The sequence below is a fragment of the Chiloscyllium plagiosum genome, unplaced genomic scaffold (genome assembly GCF_037043375.1).
Source record: "Chiloscyllium plagiosum isolate Xiang-an unplaced genomic scaffold, Cpla_swu_hap1 HiC_scaffold_27, whole genome shotgun sequence".
NCBI classification, from domain to species: Eukaryota; Metazoa; Chordata; class Chondrichthyes; order Orectolobiformes; family Hemiscylliidae; genus Chiloscyllium; species Chiloscyllium plagiosum.
Window position 1 is genome coordinate 27940747 of NW_028270165.1, and position 23734 is coordinate 27964480.

At 41.3% G+C, this 23734-nt stretch overlaps 1 protein-coding gene across 1 annotated transcript in view; it reads right to left on the minus strand.

The window, feature by feature from the left end:
• Nucleotides 1-882: 882 nt before the first annotated feature.
• Nucleotides 883-23734, minus strand: part of LOC148143491 (uncharacterized) — a 39717-nt gene continuing 16865 nt past the window's right edge. Inside the window, exons 3-5 of the mRNA XM_087975213.1 lie at nucleotides 4170-4399; nucleotides 2968-3191; nucleotides 883-1117 (exon numbers count right to left, since the gene is read on the minus strand). Coding sequence (XP_087831339.1) covers nucleotides 883-1117; nucleotides 2968-3191; nucleotides 4170-4399 — 689 coding nt within the window. The remainder of the gene's footprint in view (nucleotides 1118-2967; nucleotides 3192-4169; nucleotides 4400-23734) is intronic.

A 23734-nucleotide genomic window follows, 5' to 3' on the forward strand; every position in this document is an offset into this window, starting at 1 on the left:
CAATTTCTCAGCAATATATTAAACATGTTTGTTTGAAATCCACACTTATATATTATTTTATTCGCTTTCACCTGTAATATTTGCTGTCATCATTTTCGAACCCAGTATTTAATTAATTATTGTCACATGTACCTAAGTGCAGTGAAAAGCTTGGTTTTGTATGCAGTACAAACACATCATAATGCAAAGTACTTCAGCAGAATAAAACATTTCTGAATAGAACGTCATGGCTGCAGAGAAGATGCATAAAAATCGAGATCAAACTCACATGTAAAATTTGTGCAATCCGTTTGGATGTCTAATAACAGTGGGAGAGATGCTGTTCTGGAATTTGTTGTTACTTGTGTTTAAGCTTTTCAGAGTCTTGTTTGTACAAGTGCTTCCACATTCTCATGCAGAAACATTGAACTTCCTTACTCCATGCAACCTTCTCTCTGTATCTTTTACAGCAAACTTTGCAGTTATTGTGATTCTGCGTCGAAGCAGATGTGGTCTGTCTAACTGTGTCATTTGCTACCTGGTGTCCATGGCAGTGACAGACCTCTTGCTGATTATCACTGCGGTAATATTGAACCGGATCAGTGGAATTTATTTCCCATTCAGTTATTTGTCCATCACGCCAATATGCAGCCTTCGCATTGTTGTAACCTATTCTGCTATTGACAGTTCTGCCTGGTTAACAACAGCTTTTACCTTCGATCGATTTGTGGCCATCTGTTGCTCTAAGCTGAAATCACGGTACTGTACAAAGAAAACAGCAGCATGGGTAATAGGAACAATCTGTACATTGAGCTGTCTGAGAAATTCAGTTTTGTACTTTATGTTTGAACCTTTGTACGTCATTAACAATGTTTCCTGGTTCTGTACATATAAATTAACATACTATACATCCCCTGCATGGACGATATATGACTGGTTCCATGTAATTTTGACTCCATGTTTTCCATTCATTTCGATCTTACTGCTCAATTCTATGACGATCAGGCACATCCTGGCTGCCAACAGAGCACGCAGGAGACTCCGTAACCCAAATATTGAAAAGAAGCAGAGTGACCCAGAGATGGAGAAGCGGAGAAAGTCTATTATTTTACTCTTTGCCATCTCTAGCAGCTTCGTCCTGTTATACACAATATATTTCATGACCATAGTTTATGTACGAATTGTAAATGTTCCTTATTACACAGGTTCTGACAACAGTGAGGCAACATTTAGTCTGGAGGAAACTGGATACATGCTTCAGCTTTTGGGTTCCTGTATAAACCCATTCATTTATGCAGGAACTCAGGGTGAATTCAGAATGGCACTGAAGAATACACTTATCTATCCATATAGTTTAATTGCCAAACTAATTGAATGATTTAAAGGGTGTTGCGTTCCACATTTTAATCGTGTAACCGTCTCACGTTCGACCCTCAGACCCATATGCATAATTTGAAGCCAATTCATTGATATTGGCAAGAGGTTTAACTATCCACAATTCGCCCTTGTAAATTGTGCTCATTCAATTTTCTCTTTTGGTGTGTATACTGACTCAATTCTGATGCAAGCACACAAGCCCAGACGTTTTAGTTTCATGGGGGTATTGGCAAGACATTCGGTTAAGTCATGCATGCATAGGAATAATGAAAAAGTTGAATTTAGACCTGTCCTGAATGTTGTTTTCATCTTTAGTGCTATGATATGCTTTGAAATGGGAAGATACTCTTCCATGCCAAATATACTTTGTTTTCAATAAAACAGTACCAGAATCACAAGGCTGTGCCCAAATCGCGATTAATTGAGTAAATACTGGAGGAAAAATACATCTAAAAATATATTACTTTCCTTCCTCCCCTTCTTTATTCATAATTAGAATGTCATCTCTACTGTCAACAAGCATGATAAAATGGATTTAGTGTCTTATGGACCCAGCGAGACCCTCGAAAATCACTTCAAGAACGTAGCTCGGATGCTAACTTTGCTAGCTGCTTAAAGTAAGTGTTTAGTGAATATTCCAGGCGTGATGCAACTGCCCCAACCGGGATTTATTTGCAAGTTTGCCGAATGAAACACCAAGAAAAGAGAACAGAACATAGATTAACTTAACTATTTAAATACCTAGTCGATTCGATAGCAACTTAATGGTGCTGTTCCAAATACTTGCAATATCCCCATAGACACCGCATTGGCAAAAAGGATAAACTGAAACCCAGGTTCTTACAGGAGTGATGTCAGAGACAGAAAAGATCAGCTTGGAACTGTTACTTTAACCAGCAGCCTCAAAAAACTGACTGCTTGCGCAACTCAAGTCAAACCCAAACAAACCAGAAAAAAACCTGTACTGGGAGAAATGACGACTCTCCTATTATTGTCCAAGTGTATTTTTTTTTCGACTTGACAGCTTTTCGTCCGAGGCAGTATCTGTTAGCTATAATCAAACTCATCCAAACCAGTCATATTGGAGTCTATGCATTTATGAACCCTCTAAAAGAAAACCAATGGCAACCTAGACTTGTCAAAAGAGTAGCATCGTCACACCACCCCCTTAAAAAGGGAACCATTAATATGCAAAGATGGTTTCATTTTAAAACCTCTTAATCTTACACTGTTAGTGCAGTACAACACCCATACACATTACATTGATTATAAACATGCAAATATGAACCACTACATTCTGTTTCAGTCCATTTACTCCTGCCACCGAACGCTTCCATTTCTCACTGAAGTCTCTACAATGTATCGCCTGTCACTTTTCTCGTCCTGCCACATGCAAAATTTTCAAATTGAACGATTGTAATAACAAGTTCCACCTAAACGATCCGGATTTTTTCGTTAAATATTTCCACAAACTTCAATGGGTTATGGTCAGACTATATGATTGTCAGAACAAAAACGTTGAAAGGTTGTAACACCAACACCAAGCTCAATTTGTTTTCCCCAACTGTCGAATATTTCTGCAGACGAATGTTCAATTTCCTAAAGAAATACTCGGTATGTCTTTGTTTTTTCTTGTCGTCTTCTTGAAAGAGCACAACGCTGACACCCACATCACTTTCATCGATAGCCAGCTTAAACAGCTTCACGTAATTAGGTGTGGATGATTCTGTGGCAGTGTTTAACTCAGCTTTCAGACTGTCAATTGCATTCGGACCGTTCAACATCCACTGTAACTTCTTGCATGTCCTTAGCAGTTCAGTGAGTGGAGAGTCACACTGTCAAAATATGGTAGCGAATTTCCAATTAAAAAAAACACTCAATTCGAGGAATTTTAGCACTGCTCTTTCTGTCGACGGTATGGAAACACACCAATTACCTTTATTTTTGCATCCATGGAGTTACTTGCCCATGGCCTAGGAAGGTGACTTGGGCTTTGTCAAAGTCCAGTACTCCTACCACCACTTCTCATCTTTTCTCTGGACACTTGAACCTCACTCTACGTAATTTAGCATTACTTGTCTCACAGTGAATTCCCGTTATGAGCACTTTTTTTCCAAGAATAATCCTTCTGAGGTACATATTTCCTCATCCGCAACATTAAAGATGCAGAGGATCCTGTGACTTTAGTATTGTAATGTCTTTACCTGTTTTGGCCTATTCGAGTAAACTTTACCTTCGCTGGTATATAGTTTCAGAAGATCTGACACTTCCTCCTGAACAAGCTCCGAACAGGTTGTACATTCTTGTGCAGCTCAAATACGCTTAAGACGGCTTTCTTCACCTCCTCATGCGCCCCAGATACCTGCACTGATAGTGATGCCAATATCTCAATGGCTCTACTTATAAGCTTTGTTTGGATCAACAAATCCCACACGGTCACTGGCCACTGCACTTGCTTAGCCAACTTTTCAAATGAGATGATAAACGCTTCCCCATCCTTCACATCAAATTTAGGCAATGTTTTGATATACTTAAACACATTCTCACCGAGCCTTCTGCTACCATGTGTTTGCTCATCCCCATTCTCTTCCTCACTAAGCTTAACTTCAGCCTTCATCTTCATCCTTTTAAGCTGACTTTCCTGTCAAAGTGCCAACTTCTAAAGTTCAAACTCCCTCTCTCCTTTCCTCTTGCTCATCTTCTCTCTCCTCTCTCTCCCTTTCTTTCTTTTAGCTTTTGTTCTGCTAACGCGATTTGTTAGCTTTTGCTTTCCTCTGCTTTTAATCGCAATGCAAAGAGTTTCTTTTCTTTGCCATTTCCATTTCTTTTGCTTCGAACTCAAGATGCTTCATTTTTAATTGAATCTTAGCCACCTCTAAATATTCTGATGGCGTTCCCAGCAAATCCAAATGCTGATCTATTGTTGTAATTGCCTCTTGTTTCCTCACGCATGGAGACGGTTCCAACTCCAGCTTGACTGCCAACTTCAGCAGCTTTTCCTTTTGTAGATCTGCAAAGTCACTTCCAGCACGCCCAGAAAAATCTTTGCGAGAGAACAGCTATTAACATCTCAACCATTATTTTTACCATCGAAATCAACACCTAGAGCAAAATACACTATTACCTACCACTCGCTGCCTTTCATGTCCAACACTTTTAATCCCAATTTGGAATGGTAGATCCCGCAAAAAGCCCCGATCTGTCATGGATCAGGCCAGACCCACTCAACATAATTCTAGAAATTAGCTCTAACCCTAACTTTGCCAGTTGATTTAAGCACGTGCAGAGTAGATATTCCAGGAATGATGCAACTGCCCCAAACATTTAGTTTTAAGCAAAACATAATTTTTTTGCAAGGTTACAAATAAAACACAAACAAAATAGAAAAGGAAATAGAATAACTTCACTATTTTAAACCCAAATCGACTCTATAGCAACTTAATGATGCTATTCCAAATACTTGCAACTTTCCTAGAAACACAGTCTTGGCAAAAAAAGGGGTCAAATCAAACGCCGATTCTTAAAGGGGAGATGTCATAGACAGAGAGGATCAGGATGGAACCCTTTCTTTGACCAGCAGCCTCAAGAAGCTGACTGCTTGCTGAAAGCAACGAAACCAAACTAGAGGAGCTGAGGTGGGAGAGAACAGTCCACTCCCCTTTCATTGCACATTTTCTAAATTTGAAAGTCTTTTTCCTGAGGAAGCATCTGTTATCTATATTCAAATCGGCCCAAAAACCTACCCAAACAAGACAAATTGGAATCTATGCGTTTATGACCCATGTGAAATAAGAACCAAGCAAAACCTAACCTTGTTAAAGGAGCAGCGTCGTCCGAAGTGCATGTTTTGAATTGGAAATGTCAACAAATAATAATAAACGTCGTGATAACGAATACACTTTCTCTTCCAATGCCATCAATGTGCGATACTCACCAGTGATTGACAGTAATTTATTTCGTTGTAAAATATCTTAGGAAAATACTATATGGTTGACAGGTATGGGAATCAAAGGTAGAAACGTACTTGTCGGTCAATAACAGCAGCTGTTGTATTGCTTATCTGTTGCATACTGCCACTTTGCTCGCCTCCTGCAGGGATCTATTTCTTAAATCACACTAAAAAGAGTAGATGCAGAGCCACAGAATGGCCGTTGTGAAACAGGCGAACCCGAATTCACTCTAATGTAAAAATAACAATGTTTGCTGCTCCAACAATGCTACATGTTATGAGACCTCCCAGATAGGCTTCTTGCAATGCTTTGCAGCCAGTAAGAAGTTTCCTGAACACAGCAGAAATTGTTGGAGAAATTCAACAGATTTGGCAGCATCAATGTAGAGAAATCAAGGAATGCATAGATCAAATAAGCCGAGGTACAATTCCTCTGGGCCGCCAAGACTGTGCATATGCGTCATGTTCTTCTAAACCTAAAAAAGGACAATATTCGAGACATACCCCTTTATTCGCTGCCTCTCCATATATTTGTCAAGATGTCTTCTATGAATTGCTATCGTATTCGCCGAACCATCTCCTGGGTAGCACGCCCCAGACACTTACTGCCAACTGCATAAAATATTTGCCTTTCACATCTCCTTGGAACATACTTCCTTTCACCTTAAACCTGTGCCACCCAGTAAATTATATATCTACTATGAGAAACAGATTCTGACTATGCAGTCTGTCCATACATTTTATAATATTTGAGCTTTTGTCAGGCCGCCCCTCATCCTTCAATGTTCAAGTGAAAACAAGCCAGTTTTTTTTTTTTAATCATTGCAAAACCATCCAAACGGGGCAACATTCTGATACACCATTTCTCTGCCCTCTGGAAAGCCTCCACATTCTTCTGAAAATGTGGCAAGCAGCCCTGTGCTCAATATTCCAACAGTAGCCTTAATAAAGTTCTGTAGAGCTGCAACATGTCTTGCCAATTTTTAAACTCCATCCCTCAGCCTAGGACGATAAGGATGCTATATGTCTTTTTGACTACCTTTCCACTTGCGTTGACACTTTCAGGCAATGAAGACTTGTCCGTCCAGATTCCTTTTAATATTGATGCTCTTAAAATTTCTTCCATTTACTGTATAATTCTCTTTTGTATTAGATCTACCAAAATGGATCACCTCATACCTGTCAGCATTAAACTCTGTCTATCATTTCTTTGCTGATGTCTCCAGCGTATCTATTTCCTGTAATACGCTCTGACAATCCTCCACACTATCCACAGCTCTCCCAATCAGCGTGGCCAATTCACCTAACCTGCACATTTTTGGACTTTGGGAGGAAACTGGAGCACCCGGAGGAAATCCACGCAGACACGGGGAGAACGTGCAACTCTACCCAGAGAGTTTCCTGAGGCGGGAACTGAACACGGGTCTCTGGCGCTGTGAGGTTGTTCTCATTGAAGTGGTCGGGGCTGAGGTAAGACTTGACAGGCATTTACAAAATCATGGGCTGCATAGGGCTGACGGTCAGAATCTTATTCCTAGCGTTGAAATGTTTGAAATCTAGGGGACACGCATTTACAGTGAGACAAAAAAGATCAAATGAGATATGAGTGGCTGGTTTATTTGACAAGGAGTGGTAGGAGTTTGGAATGATCTGGCAGGAGTGCTGCTGGAGGCAAATATGATATGGACATTTAACAGACGTTTAGATAAGCACATGAATATGCAAGAAGTGGAGGGATAAGGACCAAGGGCAGACCGAAATGATCAGTTTAATTTGGCGTCACGTTCAGAACAGTATCATAGACTGTAGCGTCCATTTCTGCGCTGTCCCGTTCTGTTGTATATGTTCTGCTCGTGTGAATAGATTCATGAGAACAGACATCTCAATAGCTATTCTGATTTCCCTCTCTGCCTGCACCTGTAATACTGCATTCTTCGTTTTGTTATATTTTATTGATGCAGTTTTTTTTATGGTAGGACTGGATCGATTGCTTGTCACGTGTACAGAAGGTCAGTGAACAGCCTTGTTTCTTTGTAGGAAAGGCAGATCACAGTGAGACAAGGATGTACAGGTCAGAGGCTATATGTACAGGTTAGAGGCTAACAGATTATATTGTACATTATGTGTGCTCAGCAAAGTCAATGTTTTACGCTCTAGAGTGTATTCAGCAGTCCATTAACGGCCGAGAAGTAGGTGTTGCTGAATCTTTTGGTGCGTGTGTTCAGGGTTCTATATCTTTTGCCTAATGGCAGAGGTTGTAGGAGATCATCACTGGGGTGCTTTGGGTCTTTGATGATGTTGGGAACCTTTCCTCTGCAGCAAACCATGTAAATGGAGACTGTCGATAGAAGGTCGGCTTCCCTATGGTATGAGTTGTGCAAACCACCGTCCGTAGTTTCTTACAGTCCTGGACAAAACAGTTGCCATATCAGGCCGTTATGCACCCATAGAATCATAGAGCCCCTACAGGTTGGGAACAGGCCATTCAGCTCAAGTCCACACTGACCCTCTGAAGAGTATGCCACCCAAACCTATTCCGCTGCGCTATTACTCGACATTTACCCCTGATTAATGCACCTAACCTGAACACTATGGGCAATTTAGCATCACCAAACCCACACGTTATTGGATTGTGGGAGGAAACGGGAGCACCCAGAGGGAACCCATGCAAACACGGGGAAAATGTGCAAACTCCACACATACAGTCGCCTGAGGCTGGAATCAAACCTGTGTCCCTGACTCTGTGAAGCAAAAGTGCTAACCACTGAGCCACTGTGCTACCTGGGACAGTAGAGTTTCAATTGTGCATCTGAAGAAGTTGGTTAAAGTGGTTATGGGCATGCCAAATTTCCTCAACTGCCTGAGGAAGAAGAGACGTTGTTGTGCCTTATTGACCGTTGCATCTACATGGAAAGTCCAGGACGGTTGCCGGTTATCGTCACTCCGAGAGATTGCACAATCTCCACCCTCTCATCTTCAGTCCCGTTCATATAGATGGGGGCAAGTTGCCCTCCTTTCTTTCTGAAGTCAATAATCAGTTACTTAATTTTGACAACGCTGAGAGGAAGGTTGTTCTCATTGCACCCGGCCACGAAGCTTTCTATCTTCCGTCTACATTTTAACTCATCACTGTTAGATATCTGTCCTGGTACAGTGGTATATTTGATGAACTTGCATATGGTGTTCTCTCAGAATTTGACATCACAGATGTGGGGATACATAAAGTACAGTGGTGGGCTGAGGCCTCATCCTTGGATCGGGAGGTCCAGTATAGAGTATTGCTGTGGAGGAGGTGCCGTTACCTATCCTAACTAATTGGTGTCTGTCGGCCAGAAAGCTGAGGATCCAGTTGCAGAGGGCGCAGCCGAGACCAAGGTTACGGAATTTGGAGATCAGTCTGGAGGGGGATGATGGTGTTGAAAGCAGATCTGCAGTCAATGAACTGGAGTCCAACGTGCCTGCACTAGTTCCCAAACTAATCGCTCCATTCTCCAGCCCTATCTCCATAGCCCTCTAACTTCATCATTTTCAAATATATATTCAGTTGTCTCATCTCCACCACTTGCCCTGGCAGTGTATTCCAAATCCTTGAAATTCTTGGAACAAAATCTTCCCCCTCGTATCACTTCCAGCTCTCTTGCTGGTATTCTTAATTTGTCACTACTCATTAGTGCGATACCCACTAGTGGGAATAGAAAATCCCTCTTTACCCAGTCAAAAACTGTTCATAATTTGAACACCTCAGTAAGGTGAGCCCTTAATCCTCTCTGTTCCAAAGAGGATGAGCCCAGTATCTTGAATCTTCCATTGCATTAAAAATCCCTAATCCCTGACATCATCCTGGTTAAACTCCTTTGTGCTTTCTCCAGAGCTTCAACATCCTTAAATAAGGTACCCACAACTGAATACAATATTCCCAACGTGATCTGATCAATAATTTGCGGAGATGCAGCATCATTTGCTTCCTTTTATAACCAATGCCTCTATTTAAAAACTCATGGATCCTTTTAGCTTTCATTCCACCTGTTTTAACTGTTCAAGCAAACTTCAGAGTATTATGCACGTGAACCCCGCGGTGCATCATTGAGCCTATACTCTCTGTCCGTGATTTTTTTTTTCTGCAAAAATTGATTGCCTCACATTTCTTTGCATTGAATTTCATCTACCTGGTGTCTGCTCAGTTGGTCAACTTGTCAATGTCACTCTGAAGTTGCTGAGCGTCATTCTCACAATTCGTGCTTCTCACTGCCTTGGTATCATCTGCAAATTTAGAAATCTTGTCCTCAACACCCAGCTCCAAATCTTTTCTAATAATCTCACAAAAAGCAAGGGCCCAACATCAATTCCTGGGGAATCCCACTTCCAACTTGTCTACAATATGCAAACTATTTATTAAGTTATGGAGTCATACAGTAATACAGGATGGAAACAGGCCCTTCGGCCCAAACTGGCTCATGCTGACAATGGTACCCACTCAGTTAGTTCTAATTGCCCGTATTTGCTCCATATACCTCTAAAACCTTCCCATCTCTGTATCTATCCAAACGCTTTTCATTAAAAGTTGTTATTGTAGCTGCCTCAACCACTTTCTCTGACAGCCCATTCCATATTCCATCTGCGTGAAGAAGTTGCCCATCAGGTCCTTCTTAAGTCTTTCCCCTCTCACTTTAAACCTATGCCCTCTAGTTTTGAATTCCCCACCCTGGGACAAACAGAACATGCATTCATCCTACTTATACCCCTCGTGATTTTGTACACCTCAGTATGTCAACCTTCACTCTCCCACATTGGTTAGCTTTTGAAAAACTCTGAGTTGACATGGCACCGAATGTTAATGTTCACTGGAGAATCTAACTCTAAAAAAAAAGTTCTGGGATTTACATATAAAAGAACTAAAACTAACATGTTCATTTTAAAAGATGAGAGACTAAACAAACAATCCAGGTCTTTTTCGGCATGTAATTTCAGTTGCATCACACTGTAAACTTTTACTATAAATTCTGTGTCCAATGATCTTATAATCCACAACCACCTGATGAAGGAGCAGCACTCTGAAAGCTAATGCTTCCAAATAAACCTGTTGGACTGTATCCTGGTGTTGTGATTTTTAACTTTGTACACCCCAGTCCAACTCTGGCACCTCCAAATCTTAGAAAACTCTCGAAGATTTGTCCAACATGACTTGCTGTGCACAAATCCATGCTGACTGTCACTAATCAGATCTTGACTATCCAAATGTTGCTTAATCCTAACCCTCAGGATCCTCCCCAGCAACAACAGCTGTGGAGTATAAATTGGGAACAATTGTGCTAGGGGAGATACACAACAGAAATGTGGAGGCTGTTTAATAAGCACTTTTTGCGAGTGTTGAATAATTTTGCCCCACTGAGGCAGGCAAGGAATGGCAGGGTGAAGGAGCCTTGGATGACAAGAGATGTGGAGCTTCTTGTTAAGAGGAAAAAGGAAGCTGACTTAAAGTTGAGGAAGCAAGGCCAGTCAGGGATGGTGGAGGCAACTTGTGCCTGGAGCCTGAAGAGGTAGTGGAAGCTTAAAATGAGTTTTTTTGCGTCAGTACTCATGAGAGAGAGGAACCTTTTTGGTAGTGAGAAAACCATGAATCAGGTTATTATGCTTGAACAGTCTACTATTAAGGAAATGGATGCGCTGGAAATTCTGGGAAGCATCAAAATAGATAAGTCCCCAGGGCTGGACCAGATGCATTAAAAGGTTCCTACAGGATGCGAGGAATGAGACTGCTGCATCGCTTGCGATGACCTTTGCAACCTCTCCAGGGAGTAGTACCAAATGACTGGAGGGAGTTGAATGTTGTTCCTCTGTTCAAGAATGGGAGTATGGAAATTCCTGGGAATTACAGACCGGTCATCTTATGCCGGTGGTAAGCAAGGTACTGGAAAGGACTCTGAGAGATGGAATTTATGACTATTTAGAAAAACATAGTTAGATTAAAGGTAGTCAGCGTGGCTTTGTGAGGAGCAGGTCATGCCTCACAAGCCTTATTGATTTCTTTGAGGATGTGACGAGACAATTTGATGAAGGTCGAGCAGTGGATTTCAGTAAGGCAATTGGTAAGGTTCCACACGGTAGGCTCATTCAGGAAGTTAGGAGGAAAGGGGATGCAGGGAAATTTGGCTGTTTGGGTACAGAATTGGCTGGCGCAGAGAAGACAGCGAGAGGTTGTGGATGGAAAGTATTCCACCTGGAGGTTGGTGACCAGTGGTGTCCCGCAGGGATCTATTCTTGGAGTTTTTATAAACGAATTGGATGAAGAAATGTAAGGTTGGGTTAGTAAGTTTGCTGATGACTCAAAGGTCTGTGGTGTTGTAGATGATGTCGAGGATTGTTGCAAGCTACAACAAGACATGGATTGGATGCAGACCTGGGCTGAGAAATAGCAGATTGAGTTCAACCTGGATTAATGTGAAACGATTGATTTTGGACAGTCGACTTTGAATGCTGAATACAGATCCACGTACATAGATCCCTCGTAGTTGCCATCCAAGCTGATAGAGTTGTTAAGAAGGCGTTTGGGATAGCTTTCATTGACAGGGGCATTGCGTTTTAACAGCTGTGAGGTTTTACTGCAGTTCTATAAAATCCTAGTTCTGGTCGCCTCATTATAGGAAGGACATAGATGCTTTCGAGAGTGTGCAGAGTAGATTTACCAGAATGCTACGTGGATTGGAGGGCATGTCTCATGAAGAGAGATTGAGTGAGCTAAGGATGTTCACGCCAGAGAGAAGAATAAAGACAAGTGACTTGACAGACGTGTACAAGGCAATTAGAGGCACACATAGAGTAGATAGCCAGAGACTTTTCCCCAGGGCAGAAATGGCTGTCACGAGGGGTTATAATTTTAAAGTGACTGGAGGAAGGTATGGGGAGATGTCTGAGGTAGGTTCTTTACAGGGAATGGTGGGTGCGTGGAATGCACTGCCAGTAGTGGTAGTCCAGTCAGAGACATTAGAGACTTTTAAGTAACTGCTGCACAAGCACATGGATGGCAGTATATTGAGGGGTGTGTAGGTTAGGTTGATCTTAGATTAAAATAAATATTTGGCCTGTACTGTGTTGTACTGTTCAATGTTCTATGTAATTTACCTGCCACTGACGTCAGGCTCACTGTCACATTAGTTCCCTGACTTATCTTTGTTACCTTTATTGAACAATGGAACAACATTAGCCACCTTCCAGTCTTCTGGAACTTGGCCAATGGCTAAAGATGAAGCAAAAATCTCTGCAAGGAACTCTGCAGTTTCCTCTCTAGCCTACCACAACGTCCGAGGATGCCTTGATCAGGCCCAGAGGATTTATGCATCTTAATGTGCTTTAAGGCGACAAACTCGTCCTCTCTGATCATTTATAACATGGTAATACATACTTTCTGCTTCCAATTTTTTCGCAAATTTCTAATCAAATCTGCAAAGGACCCATCAATCCCAGGGTGTAATGATTATGTGAAATTCTTGCCAATAGAGGGCTATTAAGGTGGGTTCGATAAGTATATTCCATGCTTAGTCATTCATACAATCAAGGATTATCATGAAAGTGCCTTCAGTTACGGATTATCAGATGAGCTATGACGAAAGTGAATGCTGGAGACCAGACACGATGGGTTGAAGACCCTTTACTGTTCGAGCCCCTCATGGCCTAATATAACATGCACTGAATTAAAGAATGCAAAATGCATGTCTAAACCTCCTGCTTCATTGTTACAGATTGATAGATATTTACGCTTCTAAATTAATTTTGTTTCAATTACCATCCATGGAGCTCTTTGTCCTTTGCTTTGTTTTGTGTGTAAGTGAGCCACTCTGAATGAAGTTACTGGACTATGTCACGCTTAATATACTTGTGTTTAAATAAACCTTGCCGCAGCACGTGTTATTGTATGTGACTGGACTATGCCACACTGAAGGCAACCGTGTCGAATGCATTTCACATACTGAGTGTACGAAATGATGATGAGGCTCATTCACAGTCTCATGAAGATGTGGAATGGTCTCCACATCACCCGTGATCACGCAGACTAAATAAGGCTCAGGTCGAGGAAATGCTTGTGTTCACTGTTAAAACAGGGCATTTCTCGCCATTTATGCTTTCTGCTGAAATCAAGGAAATAAGCCCTTACAGTGTCGGGAGCCCTGAACTGATTTTGGAAATTATTCCAGGCTGTTTCCGTTTTCCTTTCAGCTAGATCTGTTACTAACTGTAAATGTCCAATAGCTTTTACTTTTGTTAGGAAAGGTTAATAAAAGATATGGCCCAAAGGCAGGTTTGTGGAATTCGGTCACCAGTCAGACAAGATCGCATTGAAAGGAAGAACATATTCAAGGCGCTGAATAGCCTATTCCTGTTCCAGTGCTCCTATAGAGAGAAAATGTATCTTAAAGCTTAGTGCAGTCTCTTGGATTTCATTTTGGACCCGCATACTTTTAAGAACGTTCTATTCTATCAAAGTATAAATATGATCCCAAGAGTAGCTGGGCATTTTGCTTCAATGACTGTGATTCATTTCTTTTCCTTAGAAAAAATTCAAACTGGCTAATTGTGTCCCTGGAGCCTGTAATCATGGATAAGTGTGACTTTTCTTCTACGTATTGCAGAAATTTACCAAGGCAACTAATAGATATGCATGGAATACCAAAAGGTCTGGTGTTTGCCATTTACTATCCCATCATTGCGGCTGTCGGGGTTCCAGGTAACGCATTCAATTATGGTGAAGGCAATCATGATACTCTATATGAATGTTTCAAATTGCCAGTAGGATTTTCTTATGCGAAAGGTATAACATTTGAGATTTAACTAGAAAATTTCTACGGCATTATGTAGTTACTTCACGTCTTTCCAGAAGTAAATTGGTCTTCAGATATGCCATGACAATGTTTGAATATTACTGGCTTTTAAAGTGAGCATTTTATATTAAACTGCGGAAAAAGAGTTTCCAATATTAATGGTATAATGTATTCGCTTTCAAAGTGACCATGCTCCTGTTCAATGACTTGGATTCTATGCATGATCATTTCCATAAATTCATATTTTGCATCATTTAGTCTATGGACACTCGATGTTAACCCAATTGTACTATGTTCGTGTTCTTATTGGAAGTATGGGTCATTGAAAACTATGTAATCAGATAGAAATTGCTGTTTTGTTGTCATACCTGTACTGGGGTTCTACGGTAACTTATCACAGTATTGCCATGATGCACAGGCGTGAGTGAATTGTCATTGAAATAATCATGCTTTTCTTGAATTTCCACATTGCAAAGGGCATGTATACTTTTTAATATTATTTCTGCAGATGAATTTGAATTACTGATGTCATGTAAATGTCGTTCCATGTAACTATTGGCACTTGCTATTTGGAAATTTTACATTGCAATCGTATTGATACTTATGTGTGATTGGGATTCATGGTGAGATTAATTTTCACAAACAGTTGATTGATCCAGCAATACGAAAGACGTGATAATTTCTGAAATAATCCACTGAACTAATTTAGCTAATTATAGTTCTGATAATAAGGTGGAGTCAGACAGCCACACAACAGGCCAGTAGACCCTTTGGACGAATTCATCCGTGCCAGCTGTCATCCCATCCTGTCTTTCTCCTATTTTGTCAGCACTGCTGCCTCACAGCGCCAGAGACCCGGGTCCAATTCCCGCCTCAGGCGACTGTCTGTGTGGAATTTGCACATTCTCCCCGTGTCTGCGTGGGTTTCCTCCGGGTGCTCCGGTTTCCTCCCACAGTCCAAAAATGTGCAGGTTAGTGTGAATTGGCCATGCTAAATTGCCTGTAGTGTTCGGTGAAGGGGTAAATGTAGGGGAATGGGTCTGGGTGGGTTGCTCTTCGGAGGGTCGGTGTGTACTTGTTTGGCCAAAGGGCCAGTTTCCACACTGTAAGTAATCTAATCTAATCTAATTTGGCCTATATCCCTCTGAGCTCTTCATATTCATTTCCATATCTAGATACCTTTTACATGCTGTAGATATATCTGCCTCCACCATTTCTTCTGGCAGATTGTGCAATGCATAGACCACCCTCTGCACATCCTTTATTAAGTCGATGTCCTCACAACATAAATCTATGCACTCTATATTTGGACTGCCCCACCGCAGGAATTTGGCTAAAGCTGTAAGCTCACCCCTCAACCTTCGACTCTCCAGGGGGAAGGTCCTATCATGTTCAGCCCCTCTATATAATTCAAATCTTCCAGTCCGCGCAACATCTCATATATCTCTCCTCCACCAACATACTTTCTAGAAAAGGGCGACCAGATTGTACATAGTCTTCTCAGAGTGGCCTCACCAATGTCCTGTTCGGCTGCAAAATGATGTCTTAGCTCCTATACTCAATGATCTTACTAATAAAGGCAAGAATGCCGAACCGTCTTCTTATGGCCCTGTCCACTTACGACTCTACTTTCAAGAAATTGTATGCCTGTACTTGTAGATGTCTGTCATTGGCAAAACTCGCCAGCGCCCTCCAATTGACTGTATAAGTCCGACTCTGATTTGCCTTACCAAAAGTCAATTCCTCACATTTATCTAAATTAATTTGCATCTGCCTCTTCTCGGCCCACTGGCCATCAGATTCAGTTCCCATTATTCTCTGATTTTCTTCACCGTTTGCTGCACCATTTATTTTGGTGCCAGTTGCAAATTTACTAACCAAGACTTCTATATTCATATCCAAACCATGTATATAAATGACGAAAAGCAGTTGACCCTGGTGAGGTTTTGAATTTCTCGGTGATCCATTCTTTGAACAAATTGCTACAAGAATAAAAGTTCAGATAATTAACAGAAGAAATTTGCGAAAATTGTGTTGTGTGATAACAAATATTCTGTCAGGAAAGAAGATTGTCTGATTCATTATGAAGATGAAGTTTTTTTTTGTCAAAAACTCAGTGGTTAGCACTGCTACCTAAGAGTGCCATGGACCCCCATTCCGTTCCACTTTTTGGCGACTGTCAGACAGGAGTTTGCACAATCTCCCACTGTCTACTTTGGTTTCCTCTGGGGGCTCAAGTTTCCGCCCACACTATAGGGATCTGTTGGCTGGGTGGACAGACCACGTGAAATGGTGGGGTAGGGTATTAGGTTGGGCGTGAGTGAAATGCTTCCAGTGACTCACCGAATTGCCTGCTTCCACATTGCTGGGGAATGTGGATACAAAGCGGCGGCAAATTTTTCTAAAATGTAATGATTGTGCCAAATTTTAATAAGGGAGAGCATGCCCTTTGCTCAATAATATATTAACCATATCTGTTTTGTTTCCATGCTTATAAATATTGCATTATTGTTTTTCATCTGTACTATTTTCTGTCATATTCAGATCCATTTTTCTTTTGAAGATTTGATTTGGTTTGTTCCTGTTTGATTTGATTTGATTTATTACGGTCACATGTACCTGGGTCTAGTGATAAGTTTTCTTTTGCATGAGTACAGTTGGATCATAATGCAAAGTGCACTGGGTAATAAAAGAGAATGAAAAATATAGTTGTTATGGCTGCAGAAAAGGTGCACAAAGAGCGAGATCAACATTGAATTTGAAATATGAGAGGTCCGTTCAGATGTCTAATAACAGTGGGGAAGAAGCTGTTCTTGAAACTTTTGGGACATGTGTTTAAGCTTTTGTACCTTTTGCACGATGGAAGAGATCAGAAGAGACTATAACTGCTGTGAGAAGGGGCTTTGATTTTCTGCTCCAATGATGATTTCAAACTGTTTTTTGATATATTCTTGATCTTTTTTCGGGTTAATTACATTGCGGTATCATAGCTTCATCTCAATGGTTATTATGCACAGAGAATCATAAGGGGCAGGTTAGAAGTAATCTTCAGTCAGATCCACGAAAAGCTTTATTTTTCTCAGAGCCAGTCGAGTGTTTTCTTCCTGCAATCGTTCCTGTACTGTCAAGCACAAACATTGAATATTCTTTTCTCCACACGATCTTTTCTCTGTATTTCTTACAGCGAATTTTGTAGTTATTGTGATTCTGTGTCGAAGCACATGCGGTCTGTCCAGATGTATCATTTACTACCTGGTGTCAATGGCAGTCACAGACCTCTTGCTCATTATCACCGCCGTAATATTGAACCGGATCGCTGGAATGTATTTCCCATTCAGTTATTTGTCCATCACACTAATATGCAGCCTTCGTATTGTTTTCACCTATGCTGCTATTGACAGTTCTGTCTGGTTAACGATCGCTTTTACCTTCGATCGATTTGTGGCCATCTGTTGCTCGAAGCTGAAAGCACGGTACTGTACAAAGAAAACAGCAGCATGGGTAATAGGAACAATCTGTACATTGAGCTCTCTACGAAGTTCATTTTTGTACTTTACATTTGAACCTTTGTACATCATTAACAATGTCGCCTGGTTGTGTGGATTTAAATTAACATATTATACATCCCTTGCATGGGCCGTATACGACTGCTTTCTTGTAATTTTGACTCCCTGTTTTCCATTCATTTCGATTCTACTGCTCAATGCTCTGACAATCAGGCACATTCTAGTCGCCAACAGAGCACTCAGAAGACTCAGGACCCCAAATAATGGAGAGAAATCGGCTGACCCAGAGATGGAGAAGCGGAGAAAGTCTATTATTTTACTCTTTGCCGTCTCTGGCAGTTTCATCCTGTTATACACGTTATATTTAATGACCATAGTTTATGTACGCATTGTAAATGTTTCTTATTACACAGGTTCTGGTGTTAATGAGGCAACATTTAGCCTAGAGGAAATTGGATACATGCTTCAACTTTTGAGTTCCTGCATAAACCCATTTATTTATGCAGGAACACAGAATAAATTCAGAATGGAGTTAAAAGGTTGTATTATCTATCCAAGCAGGTTAATTGCCAAATTATTTGGATGTTGCAAATATAACAACAAATTGTAATTCTATGTTGCATTCCATGTTTTATTCATACTGTCCATTGCGTGTGTGACCTTCAATCCCACATGCATAATTAAAACCATCAGCACTCTTTGATGTTAACAATATTTTTAATTATTCATCTCTATAAACCATTCTCATTTAATTCCCACTTTTCGTCTGCGTACTGACTCAATTCTGATGCAAACCCACCAGCCCAGGTGATTTAGTTGCATTGGGTAATAGCCAATCCAATCGGATCAGTCACGTACATCAAGGAATAACGAAAATATATAAATTCTGACCGACCGTGATTGTTGATTTAATCTTCAGTGCTGTGATACACTTTGAAGTGAAATGGCGCTCTTTCATAGGACAACATCCCAAGCTCAATAAACCATCGCAGAACTATAGGGCGGTTCCTAAATATGAACGAATTGAGGAAATGTTGGAGAACAAATACAAATAAAAAATGTATTAGATTCCCTCCCTGCTCCCCCCCACCCCCGTACACAATAGAAGATCATCTCTAATGTTAATAAGGATGATAAAGTGAAAATAATAAAAGGGTTGGTTGGGAAATGGCAATAAATAATAATGAACTTAATTGAAATGAATAAACTCTCCCTTCCAATTTCTTGAATCTGGAGTCACATGTAGGCCAGATCAGGTAAGGATGGCAGTTACCTTCCCTAAAAGACATCGGTGAACCAAATGCATTTTTCCAACTTTCGACAATGAATTCATGGTAATCTTAATCTTTTAATTCCAGAGTTTTGCTGATTTCAAATTCCACCATCTCTCGCATGATTAGCAGTAATTTGATTTCGTAGGGGAAGCGATGGCTGAGTAATATTATTGCCGGATTGTTAATCCAGAGATCCAGATAAAGTTCTAGGGGGCCAGGTGTCGAATCCAGCTGCGAGAGATGGTGGAATTTGAAATCAACAAAACTCTGGAATTAAAAGATTAAGATGACCATGAATCCATTGTCGAAAGTTGGAAAAATGCATTTGGTTGACCGATGTCTTTTAGGGAAGGTAACTGCCATCCTAACCTGATCTGGCCTACATGTGACTCCAGACCCACACCAATTAGGGATGAGCAATAAATGCTGCCTAGCCAGTGACGCCCTCATCCCATGAATGTATAAGGGAAAAATAGACATGAGGGAATAGCACCTGTGGACCGACTTAGGAAATAAAGTCGATACTTAATTGTAGGTCAATAACAGCAGCCCTGCTTTGTTGCCCTGCTGCATACTGTCTCCTGCAGGGATCAATTTCAGGATATCACGCTGAAGATAAAGAATGCCGAAGTATAGAATGCGCAATGCAGAACAGGCTAGCCAAATTCAGCATAATGAATTTTTGGTACTTCAATGTGTTGTGAGACCTTACAGGTAAGCTTCTTACATTCTAACGTGAAATGCAACACATTCTGAGACCTGTAAAAGACAGAGGGAAATGGTTGCAAATTAAGGAGCCCAACAGACAGAATGGACCAGCTTTTCCAAAGAGGAACACACCCCCTAGTGCTCTGACATCTTGGAAGAAGAATCAAAGGTGCTTTCTTCCAATGACAGGTGATGGGCTGGCAACATACCAGATTGATTGCAGCACAATCCAAACTATCATCAGTTCCAGATCCTTCGCAGCAGATTATGAACATCATTGCACTCTGAGATGCTGGTATCTGGACTTCGCTTCTCTGTCAGATTTCAAGTATCTTCTGCTGAGCTGTCTCAATATATTCTGATTTGAACCTTTACACTTGTATTATGTGAACTCGTCTCTAAAAGCGCCTGATCAGTGTCTCTTCATGAGCTATGATATTTACCCTCCCTCTCTGTTTACCTTTCCTCCATCCAGCCTACTCCCACCTATCCATTTCTCATGTATTTGTTCTCTATCTCCCACATTTTTCAAGTCTCGATACCTTTCCTCTTTCTTTATCTATCTTCCCGTCCTCCTCTGCATTATCTGTCTGTCTCGCTCTCTGTCCATAAATTCTGATGAGTCATTGATGAACGAAATTGGAATTGTATGGTCTGACAGCCTGATTGTAGGCCAGAAATTCTGGATATTATCAATGAACTGGATATCGTACTCCATCTATGGATAAAGGAGTCAGTGTTTGATGAATCTAAATCATCAAAAACGTCGCTTCCTGCAATTTTGTCAGGTTCACAGGTACAGTCACTCACAATTTGACTTTCTTGTCCATGGTGACCATTCCCTCTTCAGGTTTCACCTGGTGTCTACCGGCGCACCAAAGAACCACTTAGAATCTCCTATTGTTTATATCCACAGCTGATGGCTTGGATTTAATGCCCTCTCTTTTAGTATTGGGTTTCCACAACTGCTCTTCAGTGTAGCTTTCATTTAATACATGTTAAGTCTTGCAAAATTTTGATCAAGCTAATTAGTTATACCCTATCTGTAAGAATTTGCTGTCCAGTATATTGAATTCATGAAGGTTCAGCCGTGATATACTTGACCATGAGGTACGAACATTCACATGAACTACGTTTATTAAACAGAAAAGATGCAAGCAAACCTGTGTGGGATTCCTAATGTAGGGCTTTTGCCTGAAACGTCGACGGTCCTGATCGTCAGATGCTGTCTGACCTGTTGTGTTTTTCCAGCAGCACATATTTTGACTCTGATTCTCCAGCATCTGCAGTCCTCACTTTCTCCCACCTTCCATAATCACTTTTGAAACGGACTTCCTCTAGTTTACAATGAGTCCAATATTCAATATTTTCTCTTTAAGTTACGCACAACATCCTTCAGTTTCCTCACTTAATTTTCAAAAGGTTGCAAATATGCAGCGAACCTTGTCAATGAAATTGATTCAGCTGAATACCATCTGTCCTCAAGAACGTGGAGCATAGAACATAGAACAGTTCAGCACAATAAAGCTCTTCGGCCCTTGTGCTGACCTTTTATCCCACTCTAAGATCAACTAACACACTTTCCCTTTACTTAACTATCATCCATGCACCTATCCAAGAGTCGCTTAAATGTCCCTCATGTATCTGCCTCTACCACTACTGCTAGCAGTGCATTCCACGGACCCATCATTCTCTGTGTAAAGAACCAACCTTCTGACATCTCCCCGAACCTTCGCCCAATCACCTTAAACTTATGCTCCTTTGTGATTTCTGTCCGAGGAAACAGCCTCTGACTATTCACTCTATCTATGCCTCTCATCACCTTGTACATCTCTATCAAGTTGTTTCTCTCATCCTTCTTCCCTCCAATTAGAAACGCCTCAGCTCCCTCAACCTTTCTTCACAAGACATATCCTCCAGTCCAGGAAGCATGCTGGTAAATTTCCTCTGCGGTCTGTCTAAAACTTGCACATCCTTCCTGCAATGAGGTGACCAGAACTGAACACATTATTCCAACAGTGCTCGAACCAGGGTTCGACAGAACTACAGCATAACCTGGCGGCTATTAAACCCAATTCCTCTGTTCATGGAAGACAACACACCATACACCTTCTTCAAAACCCTATCAACTTCGGTGGGAACTTTGAGGAATTTATGGACATGGATACCAAGATCCCTCTGTTTGTCGAGAACGCCAAGAATCCTGCCTTTAACCCTGTGTTCTGCATTTAAATTCGAGCTTCCAAAATGAATCACTTCACACTTTTACGTGTTGAACTCCAAGTACCATTTCTCAGCTCAATTCCTCATCCTGTCAATGTCCCTTTACCAACTATGACAGCCCTCCACACTATCAGCACTCCACCTACCTTCGTGTCATCGGAAAACTTACTAACTCACCCTTCCACTTCCTTATCCAAGTCATTTACAAAAATCACAAAGAGCAGAGGGCCCAGAACAGACCCCTGCAGATCTTCAGTTACCGAGCTCCAAGCTGAATACTTCCCAGCCACTACCACCTTCTCTCTTCTATGGGTCAGCCAATTCTGTACCCAGACAGCTAAATTTTCCTGTATCCCATGCGTCCTTAGTTTCTGAATGAGCCACCATGGGGAAACTTATCAAACGTCTTGCAAAAATCCGCATACAATGCATGCACTGCTCGACGTTCATCGATGTGTTTTATCACACCCTCAAAGAATTTAATAATGCCTGTGGGACATGACCTTCACAAAGTCACGTTGACCATCTGTAATCAAATGACTGTTTTCGAAATAGTCATAAATGCTGTCCGTCAAAATCCTATCCAATAAATTGCCCACCATAGACAGGTCAGCAATTACCAAGATTATCCCTAGTCCGTTTCTTGCACAAGGGAATAACACTTGCCAACATCCAATCAGCAGACACTACTTCAGTGAACAGTGAAGTTCATTGTCAAAGATGCAGTAACCTCTTCCCTTGCTTCCTTGTAGCAAACTTGGGTATCTCCCTTTGGGCTCAAAATCTTATCTATCCTGATGCTTATTTTTGCAAAATTTTCAACACATCTTCCTTCATAACATCAACATGTGCGAGCACATCAGCCTGTTTTTTTTTCACGCAGTCCTCAGAAACGAGAAGGTCCCTCTTAGTAGTGAACACTGAAGAAAGGTATTCAATAAAGGACGTCTCCTACCTCCTTCAACTCTAGGAAAAGGTTACTCCCACTAGTCTTGATGAGCCAGACCCTCACTCTGGTCATTCTCTTATTCCTCACATAATTAGAAATTAGAATCCATACAATGTGGAAACAGGCCCTTCAGCCCAACAGGTCCACACCGACTATCTGAAGAGCAAGCCATCCAGACCCATTTCCCCTATCCTTAGCATCCTATATTTACCCAGATTAATGCACCTTACCTACACATCACTGAACACTATGGACGATTTAGCATGACTAATTCAAGTAGCCTGCACATCTTTAGATTGTGGGAGGAAACCAAAGCACACGGAGGAAACCCACGCAGACACGGGGAGAATGTGCAAACCTCACACAGACAGTCGCCCAAGGCTAGAATTGAACCTGGCGCTGTGAAGCAGCAGTGCTAAATACTGACACACCATGCCACCACATGGAGTACAGAATGCCTTAGGATCTTAGTTAATCCTACATAAATGATCAGGAGGGAGGTGTAGGTGGTCTGACTAGCAAGTTTGCAGAAGGCACTAAGATTGGTGGAGGAGCAGATAGTGAAGGGTACTGCCAGAGAATACAGCAGACTATAGGTGGATTTGACAGTTGAGTGAAATTGCAGATAGAGTTCAATCAGGGCAAATACGAGGTGATGCATTTTGGAAGATCCAATTCAAGAGCAAACTACACCGTAAATGAACAAGTAATGAGGAGAATTGATGTACAGAGAAATCTAGTTGTTCACATCCATTGTACCCCGAAGGTGGCAAGGCAGGTCAATAGAGTGGTCAAGTAAGCATACGGCATGTTTTCCTTCATTGGACGGGGTATTGAGTACAAGAGTTGGCAGGTCATGTTCTCAGTGTATAAGACTTTGGTTCGGCCACATTTGGAGTACTGCGTGCAGTTCTGGTCACCACATTACCAAAAGGATGTGGATGCTTTGGAGAGGG